This window comes from Notolepis coatsorum (genome assembly GCF_963971535.1).
Source record: "Notolepis coatsorum genome assembly, chromosome: 18".
NCBI classification, from domain to species: Eukaryota; Metazoa; Chordata; class Actinopteri; order Aulopiformes; family Paralepididae; genus Notolepis; species Notolepis coatsorum.
The window spans coordinates 53,479,488-53,501,725 of record NC_140182.1 but is presented as its reverse complement, the minus strand read 5'-3'; the positions used below and the strand labels follow the sequence as shown (position 1 = coordinate 53,501,725).

Sequence of the window (22,238 nt, the reverse complement as noted above, 5' to 3'; positions counted from 1 at the left end):
TGTGTCTGTGTGAATGGAGAGTGCTCGTGTCCGTTTTAACGGTGTCCCAATACGCCAATTGATTAAATTTATCACCAGCCCTGACCTCAGCACTGCAGGTTTAAAGCTCACTAAGCAGTTTTGTGTGTGTGTGCGTGTGTGTGTGTGTCCTTTCTGTTTTTTTGTTTTATATTAGTTGGATGGATGGCTTGATGGAAATATATTAGAGGTTATCGGCTTGGGGCCAGCCAAGAGGTGACCAGATATAGTTGGATCTCTGCTGTGTTGGGCAGCCAGGCAGCGTGGTGGAGGCTTTCACTGCTGATAGCGATTCCAAGTCCTACATTTCAGTATCGGTCACTTTGCTTTGATTAGATCTTAGTACTGGGGACATTCACAGATAGCGATACCCTGTTTTAGCCTGGTATCATCAGACCGATATCCAGGACCTGTATCACCCTGTTTTAGCCTGGTATAAGTTAGATCGATATCCCGGACCTGTATCGATGTCAGTGCTTCCCTACTGTGCCCATGAGATGTCCTCATGGCACGTGGAACCTCTTTTAACATTTCAATCGTGTGTGTGTGTGTGTGTGTGTGTGCGTGCGCGTGCGTGTGTGTGTGTGTGTGTGTGTGTGTGTGTGTGTTCCCCAGCTGAGCTGCTGTCTGACAGCGCTGGTTAAAACAGAGAAGGAGGCGGAGGTGAGACGGGCAGCCGTCCACGTCATCGTCCTGCTGCTGCGAGGCCTCAGCGACAAGACCACACAGGTACACACACTCTCACACACACTCCTTCACACAGGTACACACACTCTCACACACACACACTCCTTCACACAGGTACACACACTCTCACACACACTCCTTCACACAGGTACACACACTCACACACACTCCTTCACATAGGTACACACACTCACACACACTCCTTCACACAGGTACACTCTCTCTCACACACACTCCTCCACACAGGTACACTCTCACACACACTCCTCCACACAGGTACACTCTCTCACACACACTCCTCCACACAGGTACACTCTCTCTCACACACACTCCTCCACACAGGTACACTCTCTCTCACACACACTCCTCCACACAGGTCTTGTCTTGCACAGTCTCTGGAGCGTAACAGTAAGAAGCATTTTGTATAAAAGTATTCTGTACTTCTGTATGACAACTATTAAAGAAACTTGAAACTTGAGGTAAGATAAGATAGATAAGATAAGATATTCCTTTATTGATCCCCTTGGGGAAATTCAGGCATCATAGCAGCATGGGGGGGAGGGGGGGAGGGGTACAGGTAGTAAAACAACACAGTATACAGGTAGTAAAAGACAACACAGGCAGTGTAAACAATTTGATCAATATGGTCAATATAATTTACTATCTGACTAGCTGAGGAATATTCACAGGTACACTCTCTCTCTCACACACACTCCTTCACTCATATGATCTGAACGACCCACACAGGTACACACTCTCTCACACACACTCCTTCACTCATATGATCTGAACGACTCAGAAGTTCTCTGTGGAAATTGTGTCTTATGGCAAGAGCTTCTGGGGGCAGGAATTTGTGCAGGGGAGGTTTTAAGGGGGAGGTCTTCGGTCTTATTTAGACAGTTTGTTATCAGACTCTTGATGTCAATACAGTTGTTGATTATAAAATGTATTATAAAATGTACATACTGTGATGTATTGAGGGTGTGTTGAGCAGCTGTCACCAGATTGGAATTAATCAAATACACACGGCACAAGGTAGAAGCAAGTTTAACAGACGCTTTATTGCCATTTAGGCTAGGGGGAAGGAAGAGGTTAGTGTAAGTGTCAGCCAGTGCGTAATCCAAGAGAATCGTCGCTGTCCGATAGCGGGGGTCGGTACACAGCGGTCTCATACGGGCAGGGGCTGATCCGGTAGAAGAGATGTCGGGCAAGCAGGGGTCGGTACCAAGCGGGGGTCGGTACCAAGCGGGGGTCGGTACCAAGCGGGGGTCGGTACCAATCAGGGGTCGGTACCAAAGCAGGGGTCGGTACCAAGCAGGGCTCTGTACCAAAGCAGGGGTCGGTACCAAAGCAGGGGTCGGTACCAAGCAGTTCAACTCATTGACTGCCATCATGCTGTTTTTCCATATTTACTCCCTGGCACCAGCGTTATTGACCATTTTCACGATGTTTGCGGACCCATCGTATATTCTATATTATAGCTATGGAGACAGGCACTATTTATACTCCAACAGGGACAAAACAGTTTATTTCTACATACCTTCGTTTGTGTGCTATACCATGCTAAACATCGCCCCGTTTCACAATAATCCAGGCTGGTTTTCTAGATTGTGAGATATAGTGTTTTGTGCGCATATGCGCAAATCTCACGGCTGCTCGACTGAAACCTATATTATTGCCAGGTCAAAGGTAAACACGACCATATGTTTCTTCACAAAGCTATCGGGGGGGGGGGGGTCGTTTTCCGACGCTGCGATCATTACAAGAGCATGTTTTATGATGGGGTTCGGTAAAATAGACGTTACCTTTGTCAGCAGGTACTCCACTCTCGCTCCAAGTGTCTTTGATCAGAACAGGATCAATACATATAAGTTACGTTAGGTGGCCCTCATCCAAGATTCAAGATTGTTTATTGTCATATGCACAGTTAAACAGACAGTTTGACATACAATGAAAATCTTACTTTGCTAGTCCACCCTTCACACAATACTTAACTTAAACATATTTAAATACAAGCGAGTGCTAGAAAATAAGGTAAAAATAGATAAATATATACAAGGCACAGTGAGTAACATTGCACGTTCCGATCAGTATTTACATATGAATGGGGGTGACTGGGTCACAGCATCCGTTAAAAAGTGTCTTTAGTGATTCAAAGTTCAGGGGGGAAGGGTGACAGTGTGTTCACAGCAGTAATCAGGTCAGTGTCTGCCAAGGTGTGGGGGGGGGGGGGGGCTAGGTTCACCGCCATATTTAATCAATCCCTGGCGGAGTCAGTGGTCCCTGCCTGCTTCAAGATGTCTACCATCATCCCTGTACCGAAGAAACCCTCCCCAACATGTCTCAATGACTACAGATCGGTGGCACTCACCTCTGTGGCCATGAAATGTTTCGAGAGGCTGGTCAAGGATCACATTTGTGCCTCCCTCCCCAGTGATATGGACCCTATGCAATTTGCATACAGGCCAAACAGGTCCACTGACGATGCGGTCTCCCAAGTACTGCACAGCACCCTCTCTCACCTTGACCGCCAGAAGGGGGGCTATGTGAGACTGTTGTTCATTGACTACAGCTCAGCGTTCAACACCATATTCCCCACCAGACTGGTGGACAAGCTGATCGAGCTGGGTCTGAGCTCCGCTCTGAGCGCCTGGATACTGGACTTTCTGAGTGAAAGACCCCAGGCGGTCAGGGTGGGGGGTCAGACCTCCAACACCATCACCCTGAGCATCGGGTCCCCCCAGGGCTGTGTTCTGAGCCCCCTGCTGTACTCACTTTACACACACGACTGTGTGGCCAAGTTCAGCTCCAACTCCATAGTGAAGTTTGCGGACAACACATGGTGGTGGGGCTGATCTCGGACAACGACGAGAAAGCCTACCGGGAGGAGGTTGAGGTACTGGACCGCTGGTGCCAGGACAACAGCCTGCTCCTGAACATTGGTAAAACCAAGGAGCTGATCGTGGATTTTAGGAGGAGACAGCAGGAGACACACACACCACTGAGGATAAACGGGGCTACCGTGGACAGGGTGAGCAGCTTCAAGTACCTGGGGGTCCACATATCAGAGGACCTGACATGGACAACACACATAGACTCAGTCGTAAAAAAGCCGAAGCAGCACCTCTACCACCTGAGACAGTTAAGGAAGTTCAGAGTATCTGGGAAGATACTCCAGTCCTTCTACTCCGGAGCTGTAGAGAGCATCTTGACTGGAAACATCACTGCCTGGTATGGCAACAGCACGGCACAGGACAAGAAGGCCCTACAGAGAGTGGTTTGCACTACCAACCCTGCAGGTCCTATACAACAAGAGGTGCAAATCCAGAGCCTGCAGGATAATGAAAGACCCTCACCACCCCAACAACAGCATATTCATGCTGCTGCGGTCAGGCAAACGCCTGCGAGCACCAGTAACGAGGACAGAGAGACTTAGGCTCAGCTTCTTCCCACAGGCCATCAGAGCCTTGAACACTGAACTCTCCACGCACAAGCACACATGAGCACACACACAACACACACACTGTACACGCTCACACACTAGCAGCCACTTTAACATGAGCACACACACACTCATTGATTGATTGAATTGATTGATTGAAAAGTTTATTAACAGATTGCAGAATGGGTACAGTACAGTACAGCTCAATACATACAATTGTTAAGAGGATGCAGACCTGAGAAAGACTTTCGTCTTGTTTCCATCAGGGTCCCCCATTTTCAATTCATCATATGACACACATGACATACAGATAGACAGTACTGCTACATCTATACATTTATGCTACATTCATGCTGCACACGCTCACACTACGGACACTTTACAGAAGGAAAGATCACTTTAAGAATGTACAGATACTGGTAGTGTCTGGTTAGGAGCGAGGGATAATGCATGGATTATCCAATGGGGGGTCCGGGAGGGGGTGGTACGAGCTAGAGCATATGTGTGTAGGGTATTAGATAGCAGGTATTGGGGGTATATCCTGTATAAGACATTTAACTATATGGTGATTTCATTGGATGTGCACTGTTAATAATGCTTGTATATCTTATCGTGTGTTGTCATGTTTGTTTATATGTTTGTTTAAAAAATTATAAAAAAATAAAACACAAAAAGAATGTACAGATACCGATTATGCCTACTTTGTTTACTTGTTTATTGCACTATGTTGCTCTATTGGTTGGACTCTTATATTATATTATTACTTGTATTATGCACATCGTTGCGGGCGAGACCCCCCGCATTTCACTGTATACCTGTATGCCGTGACAAATAAAACTCTTGTATCTTGTGTTGTAGGAGGTTGAAGAGTCTGTGCTGGAGGTGTGTACTGTCCTTAATTATGTTATGTCCTCTCCTGGTGGCCCTGGTAGAGTAAATGTCCTGTAGTGAGGGGAAGGCTGCTCCAGAGATGTACTGAGCCGTTTTAATCACTCGCTGGAGTGCCTTCCTCTCCTTAGCAGTGCAGTTTCCATACCAGACCGTGATTGAGCTGGTAAGGACACTCAACCGTACTTCTATAGAAGTTGCTGGTGGCATGCCAAATTTTCTCAGCCTTCTTAGGAAGTACAGTCGTTGGTGGGATTTTTTTATTATCTGTTGGGTGTTGTGAGCCCAGGTGGCCTCATTGCTTTTACCAAACGGTTCGTGCGTTTTGCGAATTTGATTGGCCACTGATGTTTCTTTGACGTTTCTGGTCATGTGACATGTGCGCCCAAGTTGTGATGGCAAGTTCTTTGGACGGTTAAGCTTAGGCGCTCTTTCGAAGTTGGTTAAGGTTAGAGTTTGCCTTAGAGCATGGCGATAGAACGCCAGCCCTGATTCCAAACTCTAACCTTAACCAACTGCGAAAGAGTCGCCTAAGCTTAACCAGTGATAAACTAGGCGTTAGGTCGTTTGCAGGCTGTTCGACGCGGAAATGGGCTAAGACACTGCTCGTCATGCGATTGGGCGCACATGTCACATGACCATAAACGTGCGTGGCCAATCAGAGCGCAAAACGGGAACGCGGAAACACTAACCGTTTGGTAAAAGCATAGACGCGCCCAGGTGAGGTCCTCGCTGATGTGGGTACCGAGGAATTTAAAGGTTTTACTTTTAACCCTATCCACCTCCGTCTCACCTATGTACAGAGGTGTGTACTGTACACTCCTCCTCCGTGGGTCAATAATCATCTCCTTGGTCTTGTCTGCGTTCAAGGAGAGATTATTGTCCTGACACCAGGCCACCAGTTTCGCCACCTCCCTTTTGTACGCCTCCTCAGCTCCCCCAGTGATCAGTCCAATGACTGTAGTATCATCTGCGAATTTGATGATACTGGTGTTGTTCTGGGAGGCCACGTGTGTGAAGAGGGTGTACAGTAGGGGGCTCAGCACGCAGCCCTGGGGGTCCCTGTGCTTAGAACCTTTGTGCCTGATGTCCGGTTGCCGACTCTGACTGACTGGGGCCTATTTGTAAGAAAGTTCAGCACCCAGTTACAGAGAGCCGGTGTCAGACCCACAGTGAGGAGTTTAGCAGAGAGTTTGTGTGGGATGACGTGTTAAATGCAGAGCTAATAGTAGATGAATAATAGTCTGGCATCTGTGTCCTTGCCCTCTAAGTGGGTGAGGGTGGTGTGGATGACGGTGTTGACTGCATCCTCAGTGGACCGGTTCTGACGGTAGGCAAACTGCAGAGGGTCCAGTGTGTCTGGGATGGTCTCCTTGATGTGTGACATGACTATCCTCTCGAAACATTTCATCACTATTGGGGTGAGTGCAATGGGACAATAGTCATTCAGACAGGTTACAGTGTTTTTCTTTGGCAGGGGCACAATGGTGGTTGTCTTGAAGCAGGTTGGCACAACAGCTTGTGCTAGTGACTGAATATTTTTAGGGGCACATTTTTAAATAACAATTTTACCATTATAGTGCAAAAAAAAATGTCTCCTGCCTCATTACTGTGGTCCTTTTATTTAACATTTAAGTGATTTTGTTTTCAGGTTTGTATCTTTTATAATGAACCAACTGAGAAAGTGTGTAAATCACTAATAGAACAAATTGTAGTGCTCCTTGAATGAGATCATCACAACACACACACCATTGCATTAATCAGGAGGACAAGAAACTCTGCATACCTTTGTTTCACAATGAAAAGTGCTTTATAAATCAAATTAATTATTATTATTGTAAATAACCCCATGAAAGGTTTATTATTTTTTTTTGTATTTTATTTTTTTATTATTTTTTAAACAAACACAAACAAACATGACAACACACGATAAGATATACAAGCATTAGTTGACAGTGCACATCCAATGAAATCACATTTTAGTTAATTGTTTAAAGGTTTATTATTTTTATGGGTAATTACCCGCTTCATATTTGTGATGTTACTGGTTTCAGAGTGTGCCTAAAGTGATCAATGTGTTGGGCCGTTTATAGAGATCTATGCCAATTAATGTTTATGTATATCCGGGACTTTCTTTTATAAGAATTGAGAGGCCTACTATGGTATGTGTATATGTGACCTTTATTTTGAAAACCGTGTTGCGACGCAACCTTGTTTAAGTTCGCGCTTTTGACAATGAAATGTTCAGTTCAACTTAGCTTGAAGGAAAGACTCTAATCAAAAAGGTTTAATTGACCTGTATGAGGCTCTTACGGTGGGACTTTGATTGTTTATAGAAGAGGAATGTAATACTATGCAAAACGAGAAATAAACAGTGATTTTACCAGCAGTAAGTTGCAAGCCACTTTCATACGGGGAACAGTGACAATTATTAGTATTATCTTATTTGCATATTGTCTCATTATTAGATAGATAGATAGATAGGTTGATACTGTAATGGGAAATATTAAAGGGACAAACGATGAGCCGTTTACATTAATGATTCTGAGTCATTATTAATAATAATAGGAACGTTTATTTCATCCGTGGCCACAAATGAAAGATCAGTTTACAATCAGAGACAACAATGTTCACACACAAGCGTCTGACCATAAAATGATCAAGAGCTCTGGTCAGACATGCAATTAAATACATGAAAATGACGTAGAAGAAACAAAATGGCTGGTTAGAGAATTTAATAATACGACTATATTATGGCTATAGCTTCGTCCAACTGTTCCCATTCAGTTTCGATTCGATTGTTCGCTAGGAATTATGCGATTTGGTGTTGGATGTATGGACTCTACGCAGACGGGGACATGGTATTTAATCGCACGATAGACTACAACTACCAAGTATAATAGCGTGGCACAGATTCACTTCACAGTACACGCAGATATGCAGTAAATTCATTCATCGCCGACAGATTTTTTCATAGCACCGCAACATTATGTACAGCCCTGGTTGTAGGCTAATGTTTTACTATTTTTTTTATCCAATTTGTATGGATTAATTTAGGAGTGAAATGCGAATGAAGGGTTGAAATCACTACTCGCAAGGTTGCCCCCAAATATTATTTACCACTCGCACGGGCCAAATTAAGGGGCAATTTGCGATAACCTTGTTGCAGTGTACAGCCCTGCAGCTCTGATGAACAGACCCTGAGGGCACGGCTGGGGATATTGTCTGGGCCGGCTGCCTTCCGTGGGTCTGTTCTCCTCAGAACTGCACGTACCTCTGCCGTTGTCACAGTGAGTGGTTGGTCCTGCGTGCGCTCCGTTGTCTTCTTCTTCATTTGGGTCCTCGGGCCAGACTATACCACGGAGCCGAGTAGGTTTCCTCATCGGCCAGTTTGACTATAGTATTTTTATGATTTACCAGAAGTGCTGAGTCCAACAAAGTCTGGTAAAAACGCACCTTATCATCCATAATCATCATCCATATAATCCGTTTAGTCTTCTTCTTCATAATATCCAAGCCATTGTCGAACGTTAGTTGGCTGTACTGCTCACTGCTGCTCGCTCCCTAGTGCTCTGGGTGCTGTGGGGCGGCCCACACAAAACTGGCCCATGCAGTTCATAAGGTAGGCGATACTGCCACCTGTCGGGATTCAATCGTCATTGCAGGTCCCAGGCACACTCACAAAGGCCCGTGTGAGTGTTTAGAATAAGAAAATAGAGAAAAAGGAACTAAAAACTAGATATCTCGTTATTGGCGCTCAAGCGTTGCCTCTCAGAAACGAGATATCTCGTTATTGGTGCTCAATGAGTTAAGGGTCGGGCACACAGCGGGATCTCTTTCCAAAAAAAGTCACAAACCGCATTGGGTCACACTCACACAGACAACAATCTTCTCTACTTCTCTATCCTTCTTCCAGCTCCCAGGTTTCGCCTTAGCTACTCCGTCTATTCCTTCTCTCTGTCTTCCTTTTCTATCGCGCTTAATTGCGCTTTGATTGAGCTCACCTGTCCTGTGTGCATCTGGCACAGGTGCGTTGCATCAGGACTGATGCCCTCTGCTCTGCCGTTTTTTTAGTTTAGTTTATTTTTATATATAAATTATTAAAATACATGTTACAACAAGTCATGCATCCTAAAATGATCAAGGATGGCACAAAAAAGTCACACTTATTTCCATTGTGGTCCTTGGTCTCAGCAGCACATAGTATTTACATAAACATGTATTACACATATTATCATCAGCCTACAGTATATTGCTAAAAATATAATTAAAAAGTAAAATACAACATTATTAATTAAATATGTACAAAATGTACACACACACACTACATTAAAACAGGAAGCTTCCTTAGTTACTCTGGGACATTTTCTAGGAGCCATTTCCTAACGTTCACCTTGAAACTATACAGGTTCAAGCCCTCTTTGGTGGTCAAAGGCAACTCATTCCACTCCTGTGTGAGCAAATGAGCAATAATAATAATAATAAATCAAATTTCTATAGCGCCTTTCAGAAAACCCAAGGTCGCTTACACCTACACCTTGGAGGATGCAGGTTTGCTATGCTAGATCTCGTTCTGTGGCTGTGTGATTCCCTAACACTAGTAAAATAGTTGCTAAAATATTTGGGGGCCTGGTTATTGATTATTTTGTGTACCATGTTGAGCCTAAGCTGGGTTACACTGGCCTCAACTGGTAGTCTCGGTAGTCTCCGGACTTCCTAATATGGGCATATGCCCCAGTACATTGGCCGAGATATACCGGCCGTCTACTACCACGCCAGCCTTTCTGCCACAATACATACATGCAAAGCCTTGATCTACTATTGTGGTGATTTTCATGTTTTAATGTGTATTGGGCCTCACTTTAGTGCATTAATTGCATGATAGGCTGTGATTAATCACAACTAATGCAGAAATTAGCAATATCTTGTCATATCTTCATAATTTCATTGAGATGAGTAATTAACACAAGGATTCAGTGTCCTCCAATGACATCACTGGAGGACACATTCAAACTAATTAACTCTCAACAACTAAATGCATGTGTGTAAAACTGTTGCGTAATACAGTATGCATGTATGTATAGGAAACACTGCCTTCACAGAAAAACTGTCAATTGAACAATCTGTTTGTATGAATGTTCTTTTGTGATCTGTTGAAATAACTTGTTTCCCTGAAAGAACCATGTTTACCATGGACTATGACAATAAACAAGAGTGTTTGTCTTACTTTTGAAGCCAGCGCAGGTGAATGTGGGTCAGTAGGTATTCAAACAACGTTGAATGAACCATTCCTTTGGCTGTTCTCATGGTGTTTGCCTTTTCTAGTCAGCTGAACAAAGCCTGCCTTGGTCTAATAATAGATGTTAAATAACCGACCAGAGTGATTCATAGCTCGTAATTTTCCAAAATATTTCTGGTGAGAACTATCCACTCGCTGTTTTCAGATAAATTAACAAATAAAAACGTAAGAACCATAAGTCTGTTTAAAAATAAATGTGCACAGCCCATGTATTTGCAGGTTTAAAATAAATCCAAATCACTTTGAGTGTGGATGTCATACACTATACTGTATCACCAGAAAGTGCTCAACCTCTACTGTCTTTAAATATGAGTGAACACAACACTCTAACTTACCATCTTTAGATAATAAAGTGCTCAACCTCTACTGTCTTTAAATATGAGTGAACACAACAAATTACCATCTTTAGATAATAATGTTTAAAAACCTTTCCTCTGAAAACGTCAAACAGACTTATATGGTTCTACGTCCGAGGTACTCAATTAAGGAAAACAAATAAATTCTGCAATGTTTTCTAGTATTTTCAGATTGATAACTATAGGACTTTGTGGTCACTTTTGATCGTCCTTACACACAACCTTGTATTTCCAAAAAGTTAACTTTTGAGGAATTAAGAAGATATCTTATTTTCAGATTTTATAATTTTTATTATATAGTGGTTTCTAATGGCCCAAATCATGTAAAACTTCTATTCAAGAATCTTTTTTTTTTTTTTTTTTTTTACAAATGTATTGTGTGCGTGCAATGACCAGGTGTCCCCCTTTTGGTTGTACTGTCCCACCATTTGACCAAATGTCCCGCGTCCCTCATATTGAGAGGATGTCCCTCTTTTCGAAGCCAAAAAAAAACATGCGTCTAAAAGCCCCTCCCTACAGACAGTAAACGTAGCAACCCGCCTCTTGTCCACACACATTGCTCTGATTGGTTATAGTACTTTAGCGTGCTGCTTGCCTGCTTGTGACGTGACTGAGACTGAGTCGTGACGCTACCTCATATCGCAAATCTGATTGGTAAAAAAAAACACAACAACATTACAAGCAAACTAGTTCAAGATGGAAAGCAGTAAAAAGAAACGGACCTGCAGTTACAACCAAGACTGGCAAACGACACATGACTGGGTGAGGCAGATGGCAGGCAATCCGCAGCAGGCTTTCTGTGTTTTGTGTCATAGTTCGTTTTCAATTGCGCATGGAGGAGAATACAACTTGAAGCGCCACAGTGGACGTGAGTCTCACTTGAAAGTGGCTCACCAAAAAGAAACATCCAGATCTATGGATACGTTGCTTTTTAAACCAAACAATGATAGCCAGACGGACAAGGTCACTGCAGCTGAGATAACAAGTGTCTATCACACAGTACAACACTCCCATTCATACAGGTCAGCCGACTGTGGTAACCTTTAACCTTTGATTTAAATCTATTCGGTGAAGACCATGGCAGTTATTCTAATATAGAAACACAATTTATTTGTATTATTATTTTTGTATTATACTACACTGTTTTCCCTAGTTCTGTGTTAACAGGGAATATCAAACACAAGACATTCCTGTCAAGTGATGACGTTTGAATATTTAAAACAGATGTTAGGTGGTATTTAATTTGTATTTATTTTGATTTAACCTTTAACCTTTGATTTAAATCTATTCAGTGAAGACCATGGCAGTTATTCTAATAAAAAAATTTACATTATCTATCTGTCCCACTTTGTCCCACCAAAATCGTACTGTTGTCCCACTTTGTCCCACCAAAATCTTACTGTTGTCCCACTTTTGGACTTTTTGCATCTGGTCACCCTAGCGTGCATGTGTGTGTGCGCATGCGTGTTCAGTGCTGCTCTAACAGTATGAAGGAAAATGCCAGAAGTTCAGGTCCATTGAGGACATTCCTGTGTTGCCATGGTTACAGAACAAATCCACTGCTGCTTGAAAACTCTGAATGAAATAGAGATAACCACTATCGTTTAAGTTCTTTAAAATCTACCCATTTTAAGAGGTCTGACTGATTTGGTACAAATTGAGAATGGTATCTTACAAAATCTCTATTTCTCTCTATCTAACTCTATCTATTTATATCTCTCGGGTGCCTGTCCAGAGGCAATATGCAATTACAACTATCCAAATTGATGATGATAATTGTTTTGGGATGGGAGGGGGGGTTACAATAGAAGATTCAAATTACATAACAGTTTAATACAATTAGAACAAATTACATATCACCTTGATTTCATTGGAACTTTATTTGGGTAGAAGGTGACAGCCCTAATCTATATGTACATTTCTACTGCCATTTCTCTCAATTCAAAAGTGGCTCCGGACCCCAACATTTTCCACTTCCTCTCTGGTACACTTCTGAAAACATGCACAAAACACACGTTTAGAGTTGGGGTCTGTTTAGAGGGTTAGAAGCTGTTGTTAAGAGAGGCTGACGGGTCCTGTAATCTAGCACCAGTTCCCCTCTGGTCGTCAGTGTGATAATAGACTTAACGGACTTCTCACCATGGGCAGGGAGGCGTTTCAGACACAATACTGTGTTCTTTCTCAGTGTATCTCACGCTCTGTGTCACTTGTAACTTTTGCATTAGCAGTTGAAAGGCCACGCTCCTCGTTGACGTCTGGACAAGGATGCTGTGTCCTTTCTCTGTGTGTCTCTCACACACTCTATGACTTTTAACTACTGCATTAGCAGTGGAAAGTCCACGCTCATTGTTGACGTCTGGACAAAGTGTTGTTCTTTGAGATAGTTACTGAGCTGAGGCCAAGTTCGCTACAGTCCCCACTGTGTCTGTATTTGTGGACGTTCTTAAGAGAATGACTGCTTCACTAGAGTCCCAGAAGGGGGGGGGGTTAACCAGACAGTTGCCCGGTCAACCCTTTAAGGTGGAAGCCATTTTAAATGTTTGCTCAGAATTCCGTTGCCGTCGTGACATCGGCATCATTAGAATGTTCATTTCTCAAAGTTCTAATCTTCTCATGATAATGACACATGAAAGGGTTATGAGGGAAGTGGCTACACTGTTCCGTCACAAAACGGAGACAAAACGGACAGAAGGCCAGAAACAACTTTGTCCTTTGGAACAGGAACAAACCCAATTTTGAAGGGGCACGTCACTGAAAATCAATGCAGATCTCACACATCCAAAAACCTTGAAACAGTTCTGCACACATTAATTTAGTTATTGAGAGTACTTTGTACAATACTTTGTCTGCTACCTTATCACTGTAATTAATACAAGGATTCAATGTCTCCGGTGACATCACTGGTGGCCATATTCTAACTAATTTACTCTCAATAACTGCCAAACTAAATGAATGTGTGCAGAACTGTTTCAAGTTTTTTGGATGTATGAAATTATGTGCAAAATAAATCGGCATAATCTTTTTTGTTGAAGTGCCCCTTTAAGAAACCCACGCCGTGACTCTCGAGACAATTACCACTGTGGTAATCAGTACTGTATGGGTAGGGAGGGGACCGCCCTTCCCTTTACCTAACCAGGTCCTGTCATTAAGCTAGCAGCTGGAGCAATGGGCCACCGTACCAGCTGTACACTTTTAATGACACACTGTGGCATGAGAACAGACTGGGGGGTTAGAGACCTGACCTGACCAAACTAGACCAGCTCAGACCAGAGAGGAGAAGGGAAGCAGACCGGGGGGTTAGAGACCTGACCAGAGTCAAACAAGTAGATAGATACAGTACCAATTCCCTCTCTGTGCGTTATGTAGAAGGCTATCTGGCTGCAAGCTAGCCTAGCTTAGCACAAATGAATGGAAGCGGATACAAAAACACCTCTCCTGCAGTTTTAAGCTAGGCTAGTGGTATATATGAAGGCTGGTCTAGACATCTAGTCCAATAGGTGAATGAGTCCTAAGAAGTCTGGTCCTGACAACATGTTTATCTTTCTACATTCTAATCTCTACCCCCCCCCCCCCCCCCCCTTCTCCAGGTTCTTGGTGATGTTCTGCTGGACCTGTACCGGGCCCTGAAGTGGGTGGTGCGCTCGGACCGTGATGATGTGACAGTGCTTCATGCCCAGCTGGCATTGGAGGAGCTCGATGATGTCATGATGAAGTTCATCTTCCCTGAGCAGAAACTGGAGAAGAAGATTGTGGTTCTGCCGTGGTAGTGGAGGACTTACTAGTGACGGAGGGACATCAACAATACAGTAGTGTAATTCATCAAGCTCTGGAAACGTATAATTCCGGCCCATTTCTACTCCAGCGCTCGAGTTCCCTCGTGAACGCTTGTATTTTATCATTGAGCGACAGGATGGTTGTGTTTTCACCTTGTAGTGACACATTAAGTCCATTCATTTTTCCAAATATGCAAGATAAATATGCTAGCCTTGTTATCCAGTCGGGATCGGAGGTGGGCAGCGAGCTGGTACGCATTCTCCATCAGAAACAAGCACGCCTCATCCCGCAGATCTAACGGGTGTCTCATGCGCCGTAGCTCTGACGTGCAGTAGCCTATGTAGGAAATCCATAGGCTGAATATGATTTATTATCAGCATTTTAGGTTTATTATTTTACATTTAAAAAGCATTTCTTTTACCAGTTTAATGTATTTTAATTGTTTTTAATTATAGGCCTATTTCACACATTCTATGAAATCAATACATTCTGGAAATCATCTCACCCCGCGGCTGCTCGCGATCCCTCTAGAAAAACCAAGCACAAAAACAGTATTCAGAATGGTATAATGGGATCTTTGAGGAAGGGAGCTGCCATTTGGAGTGGCAAGCTTATCCAGCTAACTTAAGTAAGCCTGCGCCGGAGCAGGTTCAAGTTTATCGATGTGTTGCTATAGTGATTTAGCCAAATTTGCTTAGTGGAACCGAAAAGCCTGACTTATGTCAAGTTATCCAGAAAATTATCCGGCTAACTCCACGTACGAGGAGCGCCCTGTTGCTGTTGGACCTTCGCGTTGGACTCTGTGTGTACTTGTGTGTACTTTGCGGTAATAAATACACAAAATGTAGTCAATGTGACCGTAGTGTTGGAACGTTACGCATCTCCACTGCCTGATACGCCCAGTTTTTTTACCATAATCATGAGATGATTAATTGCCTCAGAGGGGTGCAGTGCTAATAATAGGCTACATCAGGATAAACTGGGCCTATAGCCAGACTTGAGGAAAAGACGGATGGGACCATTTCGGACAAGGCATTCTACCCTTTGTCACCCCTCCAGTGAATGAACGGCCAGCCTCTGTGTGACTGAGACGTGACCCTCTCTCTCTTCACACACACAGCCCTCGCGCTCCCTCCCACTGTGTGAACATAACCGGACAAATACTCAGGGTTGCACCAGTGCGGTCCAGACCTCTCGCAAGGTCAAGTTATCATTGCCGGCTGGGGTCAGAGACCCGGGAGTCTTTCATCATGATGGCAGATTTAGGCCTCTCTCTCTCTCTCTCTCACCAGACTTCCTGTCTCTTAAATCACACCTTTGTTTGTCCTCTCCATACCACCGCCAATATTCCACGGGTAGTGCTGTTCTAATCCCAGAGAGCGTTGTTTAAAGAAACGTCCCCATATTTGCCGCGGTCCCATGAATCACTGTTAATGTGATTTTCTGTCTCAGGACCGCAACACGCTGGGCACTAGGCGTCAGGGTTTCTAACTTGTGTTTAAGGAAACGACTCACCTGGGGAGTCGTCTGAGCTGCCTGACATGTTTAGTGAGGTGGATCATGTGTATGTAATAGTGTTTTGTGATGGTTTACACTGGCCTGAAGTGATATTGTGACTGAAATGGATTAAACAAGAATAACTCTGATTTCATGCATTGGTCATTCACAGCAGGTTTGGGGTTCATTCAATAATAAATAAATTGTCACCCAGGAAACTCTGTCAAATAAAAATTTTACAAAATCCTCTATGTGCTTTATGTCCACAAAAAGTCATAGGAACATACATACATATGATGTGGGAATGTCCAGGAGTACTAGCTTTTTGGGCCAAGGTTGCATTATTTCTCACTAATATAACGGAGACAAACATACCTTGTTCGCCACACATTTTATTATTAAATGATGATTCATCTCTAAAATTAACACCTCACAAAGAGTGTTTCTGGCCGGTTTAACGGCAGCAAAGAAAATGCTCGTAATGAGATGGAAACCACCTCATAGTCTCAATATTTACCGTTGGAAACTGTCCTTCTACGAAGTATTGAGATTAGAGGCATCCAGTGCTAGAGCACGGAGCAAGGACAGAATCTATCCAAATATTACTTACTGCGGCCCAGAAGGTAAAATCAGTACTCCACTAGGTTGAACACTTGTACCTTGACACCAGAGAATGAACAAAAATCATGTTGTTATTGTTTTTTTTATCTTTTCTTTTTCAGTTTACTGTTATATTTTGTTGTTTCTAAATTGTATTTTTCCCTATTACTTTGTAACAGGATCAGAGGTTATCTAACAAACATAATTCTGATACATTTTTTTAATTAATTGTATTCTATACATGTATGCATCATGGTTTCCCCCTTTCCTAAAATGTCTATGCAAACCCGGGGGGCTGGGAGGGGGGTTAAGAAGCGGCCTGGGCTGTCTCGCAGCCACAGGACCGCCAGAACGGAGGAAAATACTGTCACAACTGCAAACAGGCAGGCTACACAGTATATGAATATACTGACAGACAATCTATATACTGAAAAGACACTTTTTATGCCACTGTATGAATTAATATGAAATGCTGATGTGAATGTCTCTTTCCTCTGAACTTGTTAAAAAAAAAAAAAAGACAAAATAAAAAGTTGGTCACAAAAACAAACAAAAAATTAATTGAAAGTGAAACTACATTTTGAGTTGTCTGTCGTTTCTTTATATCTTTGTCTGAGAAGCCTGTATAATTCCCATAATGTTAGCATGCCCCTTTTAAAATGGATTAAATGAGCCTACTTCTGGACTAGACTTACCATATTACAAGACTCATATTTCGTTACCCTCATAGCATAATTGCCCAAGTAATTTTTCAAGACTTTTGGAAAAGAAGAAAAAACTAATTTTCGCACAAGTCACACGAGTGAGTTAGGCAGAAAGGGATTTTTAACATAACAAGGTTATTTCTTTTTATTTTGAATTTTTATTATCTTTTTTCCACTTTTCTCCCATCCCAATGTTAGTCGTTATGCCAATTCCCAATCCCCTTCCTGGTCGTTGCACACTCTACCCCCTACCATCCGTCCGGGAGGGCGGAGACTATCACATGCTTCCTTTCACCTGGCAGTGCGGACTCTCACTGGGGTCAATGGTCTCTAACTACACACCCTCAAGACCCCTACGCTCTGCATCTTCTGGCCGCCTCAGACCTACTCCTATCCAAGCTCCCGGAGGGTCATCAAAGAGAAGCCGCCTATTCTCAGTCCTTGCCCCACAATGGTGGAATGAACTACCCATCCCAGTTAGGACAGCCGAATCCCGTCCAATCTTTCGCCGTCGACTAAAGACTCACTTCTTCAACCATTATCTGAAATGATTAAAAAAAAAAAAAAAAAAAATCTAACCCTGACTCACCTTACTGTCATGCACTTGTCCTAATAAACTAACCTACACTGTAACACGCAACACTTGATGAACATTGTTACTCAGCTGATAGAGTTGTACCCTTCTTGCTGTCTTGTCGTACAGAACTTGTAAGTCGCTTTGGATAAAAGCGTCAGCTAAATGACTAAATGTAAATGTAAATGTAAACATGTGGAAGGGTCACACTACCTCCCCCAGATCCTTCCCTCGCTGTGCAGGCGCCCCGACCGAACTGTAGGAGTCGCTGTTTTACAACGACCAGAACCCACCCCACCGGCTTTCCCACCCGCTGACACTGCCAATTGTGTCAGTATGGACGGCCGACCAAGCCGGAGGTACCGCAGCTGGATTCGATCCCACTGTCTCTGCGGTGGTAGACAGACGCTTAGTCAGCTGCGCTACCCGGCCGCCCTAACATAGTATATCAGCTAGTTTCCCTGAGCCTAATGTCCTCCTTTTTGCCCTTTGCTATGTGTATGAAAAATAACATTTATTTTAGTCTAGAGCTCCTAGAAACTATTCGGGAAACCATGGAGATGACTTAACATGAACAGGGATTTGAAATCAGCAGTAGCCACTAGCCAAACCAAAGTCTTTTAAGTTATCCTAGTAACTTGTATTCATTCAATTCAAGTGGAAGAGGCCAGTGAAATCCTGAATCCAAAAGACACTGGCTGTTTGAGAAAGGCCCTGACTGAAATACACAATATAACAGGGTTATTGTCCTTCTCTGTTATATTCCTGAGGTGAAGTATGTTAATACCTCCATATGGGGTGAAGTCTCCACTAGCACAGCAATTCTGCCTGCAGTATATACTCATCATCACACACCCAAGGTCAAGAAGCTCCTCCACCACTCGCATCAAGGGCCAGTCCAGAACCACTATTGAATATTCAATATACTTTCAATAGTGCTTCTGGCAGTCAGTTCGCTATGAATATTTTGTCTGAAAAAGAATATTAGTCAATAGGCGTCGAGTGCTTTTTTTTGGGAGGCAAGTGTTTGCTGTGTGTTTTAAAGGGGAACTATTTTACTATTTCTTTCACTATTTGGGCACTTTTACACAATTCCTGTGAGTCTATGTCTATGGAACACCTCTGTAAGTTTTATATTTTTTTTAATTCATTGTTTTGTATTTCTAATCAAGTACTCAAAAACAGCTTTTTTTCTACCTCAAGATCTTAAGCCGTTTTGAGGCTGGGCTCCAACCACTGTGGCCTGGTGCCAACTGCCACATCAACTGCCACATTATGCAGCTGAGAAATCTCTGACATCACAGATATGCACATTTTCAGATGACTCAGTTCAGTGAGGGTGAATATTGTGAGAGGAGAATTGGAAGAATGCGCCAATATGAGAATTAGAGACATAGATCATATTAATATAAGTCCACATAGCTAGGAAACAATGCTAAACACTGAAAAAGGCCATTTATAAGATAGTTCCCCTTTAAGAAATGTTAGTTGTCCCAGGAACACGCCAACTTTTTGGGAAATTAGCTTATTTGCCATCTACCCTGGAGTTAGACAAGCAGATACATAACCTTTTCTTCTCTGTGCATGCATTAGGCTTAGGGAACAGCCACACCGTTAGCCTAGCTTAGCGTCATTCATTGGAAGTAGGTGTGCCAGTGTAGCCTAGTTCCCAACAGTCACGAAATACACTCCAAATACAACTCCAAAACGTTCCTGTAAACATGTGACCTGTGTATTTACCACGTGGAGAAATAAATAAAACGAATTAGACATTTTCGTTTTCTAAGCAGATATATACTCGGATTTTTTTTGCCGAACCACTGCTGCCTGGGCGCAGTGATTTCATCACCTCAAAGGCCATGTTTTTTGAAAAAAAAAGTTGCTTGTCTAACTCCAGGGTAGATGGCAAATAAGCTAATTTCCCAAAATGTTAGCGTGTTCCTTTAAGACATGTGTAATGATTTTTTTTTTACGGTATCATCTGACCTTTTGGTTTTTGCCATTAACTGCATGCGAGTGAGGAAAACACTGCAGCCAGATGGTGATGAAACAGGATGTAGGGATTTCATCTTTACTCAGCAGTTTATCCAAGGACATCCCCACTGTGAGGGAGTAGGGTTCTCTGCTAAGGCTGCCTCACTACAGGATAGCAACTAGGACACAAGAGAGGTGCTAGCAAAGATATTCACTTTAAATGTCTTGTATAATAAGGGTCAGGGCTTTGTGTATCTTATTGTGGACGGTACAATGTATTCTATTGTCATGGTCTCTTAACCCTTGTGTTCAGGTCTGTGGGACCCGTTTTCAATGTTTACTGAAAAAGAAATGGTACAATGAATTGTTTTTTTTTTAGCCTGAGACTCATTGGTCTTGGCTCATTTTCTATGAAGAACATATAAAATAACACATTTCCATTGAGTCCACACTGTACACCCCCCCCCCCCCTCTACACATTTATATTACATACTGTATGTAGTGTTTGGGGACCCGAAAGTGTGGAAATTGAAGGTGAAAACTAGTAGATAGATTTATGGTAAAAATCTAACAAAAATGTTAGACTATGTAGACTATGTACCTTCACTGTCTGCCTCCACCTTGTTTCATTTATATTTATCAAGATAAACATGACTTATTCCATTCATGTCTTAATATAATGGATTTTTTTTTTTTACAGACCTCACATTTTACTACAAAAAACGAATAGCAAATCCATTAGTATTCCTCAATCGGAGAGAAGGGGAGTTCATACTCTGGGGGATATGATAAAAACGGCCTTCGAGTGTTTCAGGACCTAAACAAATGTTATGATCTCCCTGGCGTGTCCTTCTTCCTCTACTTACAACTAAGGTCGCTGCTCAAGGCGCATGGAGCACTGTGAGCTCAAGCACTACACCCACACCCTTTTATTAAGCTTATCAGGGACAGAACAACCTCAAGAGGGATTGTCTCAGATGTGTATACACTCTTAATCAAATCCACAAAAAAAAAACGTATCATTGGATACAAGGGGACATCCCGGAACTAGACTCCGAGTTTGACTGGGATGATATTTGGACTAATGTTACATTAGCCTCCCGCCAGCAAATACATTTAAATTATATTCATAGGACGTATCTCACACATAGGAAGCTGTATGCTATGGGACTTTGGGCGCTCTGGGGACCACTGGCACTTATATGCACATGTTTTAGGATTGCCCACCAGTAGCTTGTTTTTGGAAACAACTAAACTTTCAAACATATGTAACCTAACAATTCCACTTACGGCAGCAACACTACTGCTAACTGAGCTAGGTGGGAGTGGGGGAGGAAATGTCTTTTGTGGTGTCTAATAGTATAATTTAATTTAGATTTTTATGTTCTGTATTTATTATTTTTGTTATTCTATTGTCATTTTTGTTATTGTTAGTACTATTATTGTCCTGTGAAGTCCTGTCTATTATTATTGTGTGTTGTCATGTTTTTGATATTTTGTATTTCATGTAAAAAAAAAATATAATAATAATAATAATAATAATAATAATAATAATAATAATAATAATAATAATAATAATAATAATAATAATAATAATAATAATAATAATAATAATAGCACTTTTATTGATAAATGTGATCTAGCAGAGGTAAATGGTAAATATTAACCATATATGCTGTCTATATTACTTGCAATTAATATATCTGTTAAATATCTTTACATGAATGTTGTGGATTTATTGTTTAAAAAAACATTGGGTGAGTAACAACAAAGTGAACACCACACAAGGGTTAAGAAATATGATTACTGGCATGAAAATAAAACTCACTAACACTTACGGTTAGCTATGGGAAGATGTTTACTCATAAAATAACATATTTAGACATAATGAACGTCAGCCGATGTTCAAGCGATGGATAACCACATACATACAGCATTTTGAAACCCTCCATTGCATGTTGGATCTCACTTTAATTTTGTGGAAAACGTTGTCTCAATGTGTTTGGACGTTGCATTTTTCTTTTTCTTTTTTACAGTGCTACAGCCTCTACCGCAATATATCATGAACAGATATAAATGTATAATGTATAGGTGATCCCCCCCCCCCCTGTGAAATAATTACTATTTGAAGTCTAAAGCCCTCCTCCAATTGCTGGTCGGAAAATAATTTGTTGGTGTCAAAGTTTTCTACTGTGTCTATGCTTGACCTCTGACCTTTGCTTTTCTAGTTGTTCACCGTGTCTATGCCTGACCTCTGCGTTTCTAGTTTATCTAGCACCTGGCCTAAGACAGGTTGGGTGTGTATCTAGTACCTGGCCTAAGACAGGTTGGGTGTGTATCTAGCACCTGGCCTAAGATAGGATGGATGTGTATCTAGTACCTGGCCTAAGACAGGTTGGGTGTGTATCTAGCACCTGGCCTAAGA

At 42.3% G+C, this 22,238-nt stretch overlaps 1 protein-coding gene across 1 annotated transcript in view; it reads left to right on the top strand.

Annotated features, from left to right (window-relative positions):
• The window catches only part of tango6 (transport and golgi organization 6 homolog), a 150,970-nt gene extending 133,879 nt beyond the window's left edge, over positions 1-17,091 (top strand). The window contains exons 18-19 of the mRNA XM_084334981.1: positions 634-747; positions 14,278-17,091. Coding sequence (XP_084191107.1) covers positions 634-747; positions 14,278-14,457 — 294 coding nt within the window. The 3' untranslated portion in view covers positions 14,458-17,091. The remainder of the gene's footprint in view (positions 1-633; positions 748-14,277) is intronic.
• Positions 17,092-22,238: the final 5,147 nt, after the last annotated feature.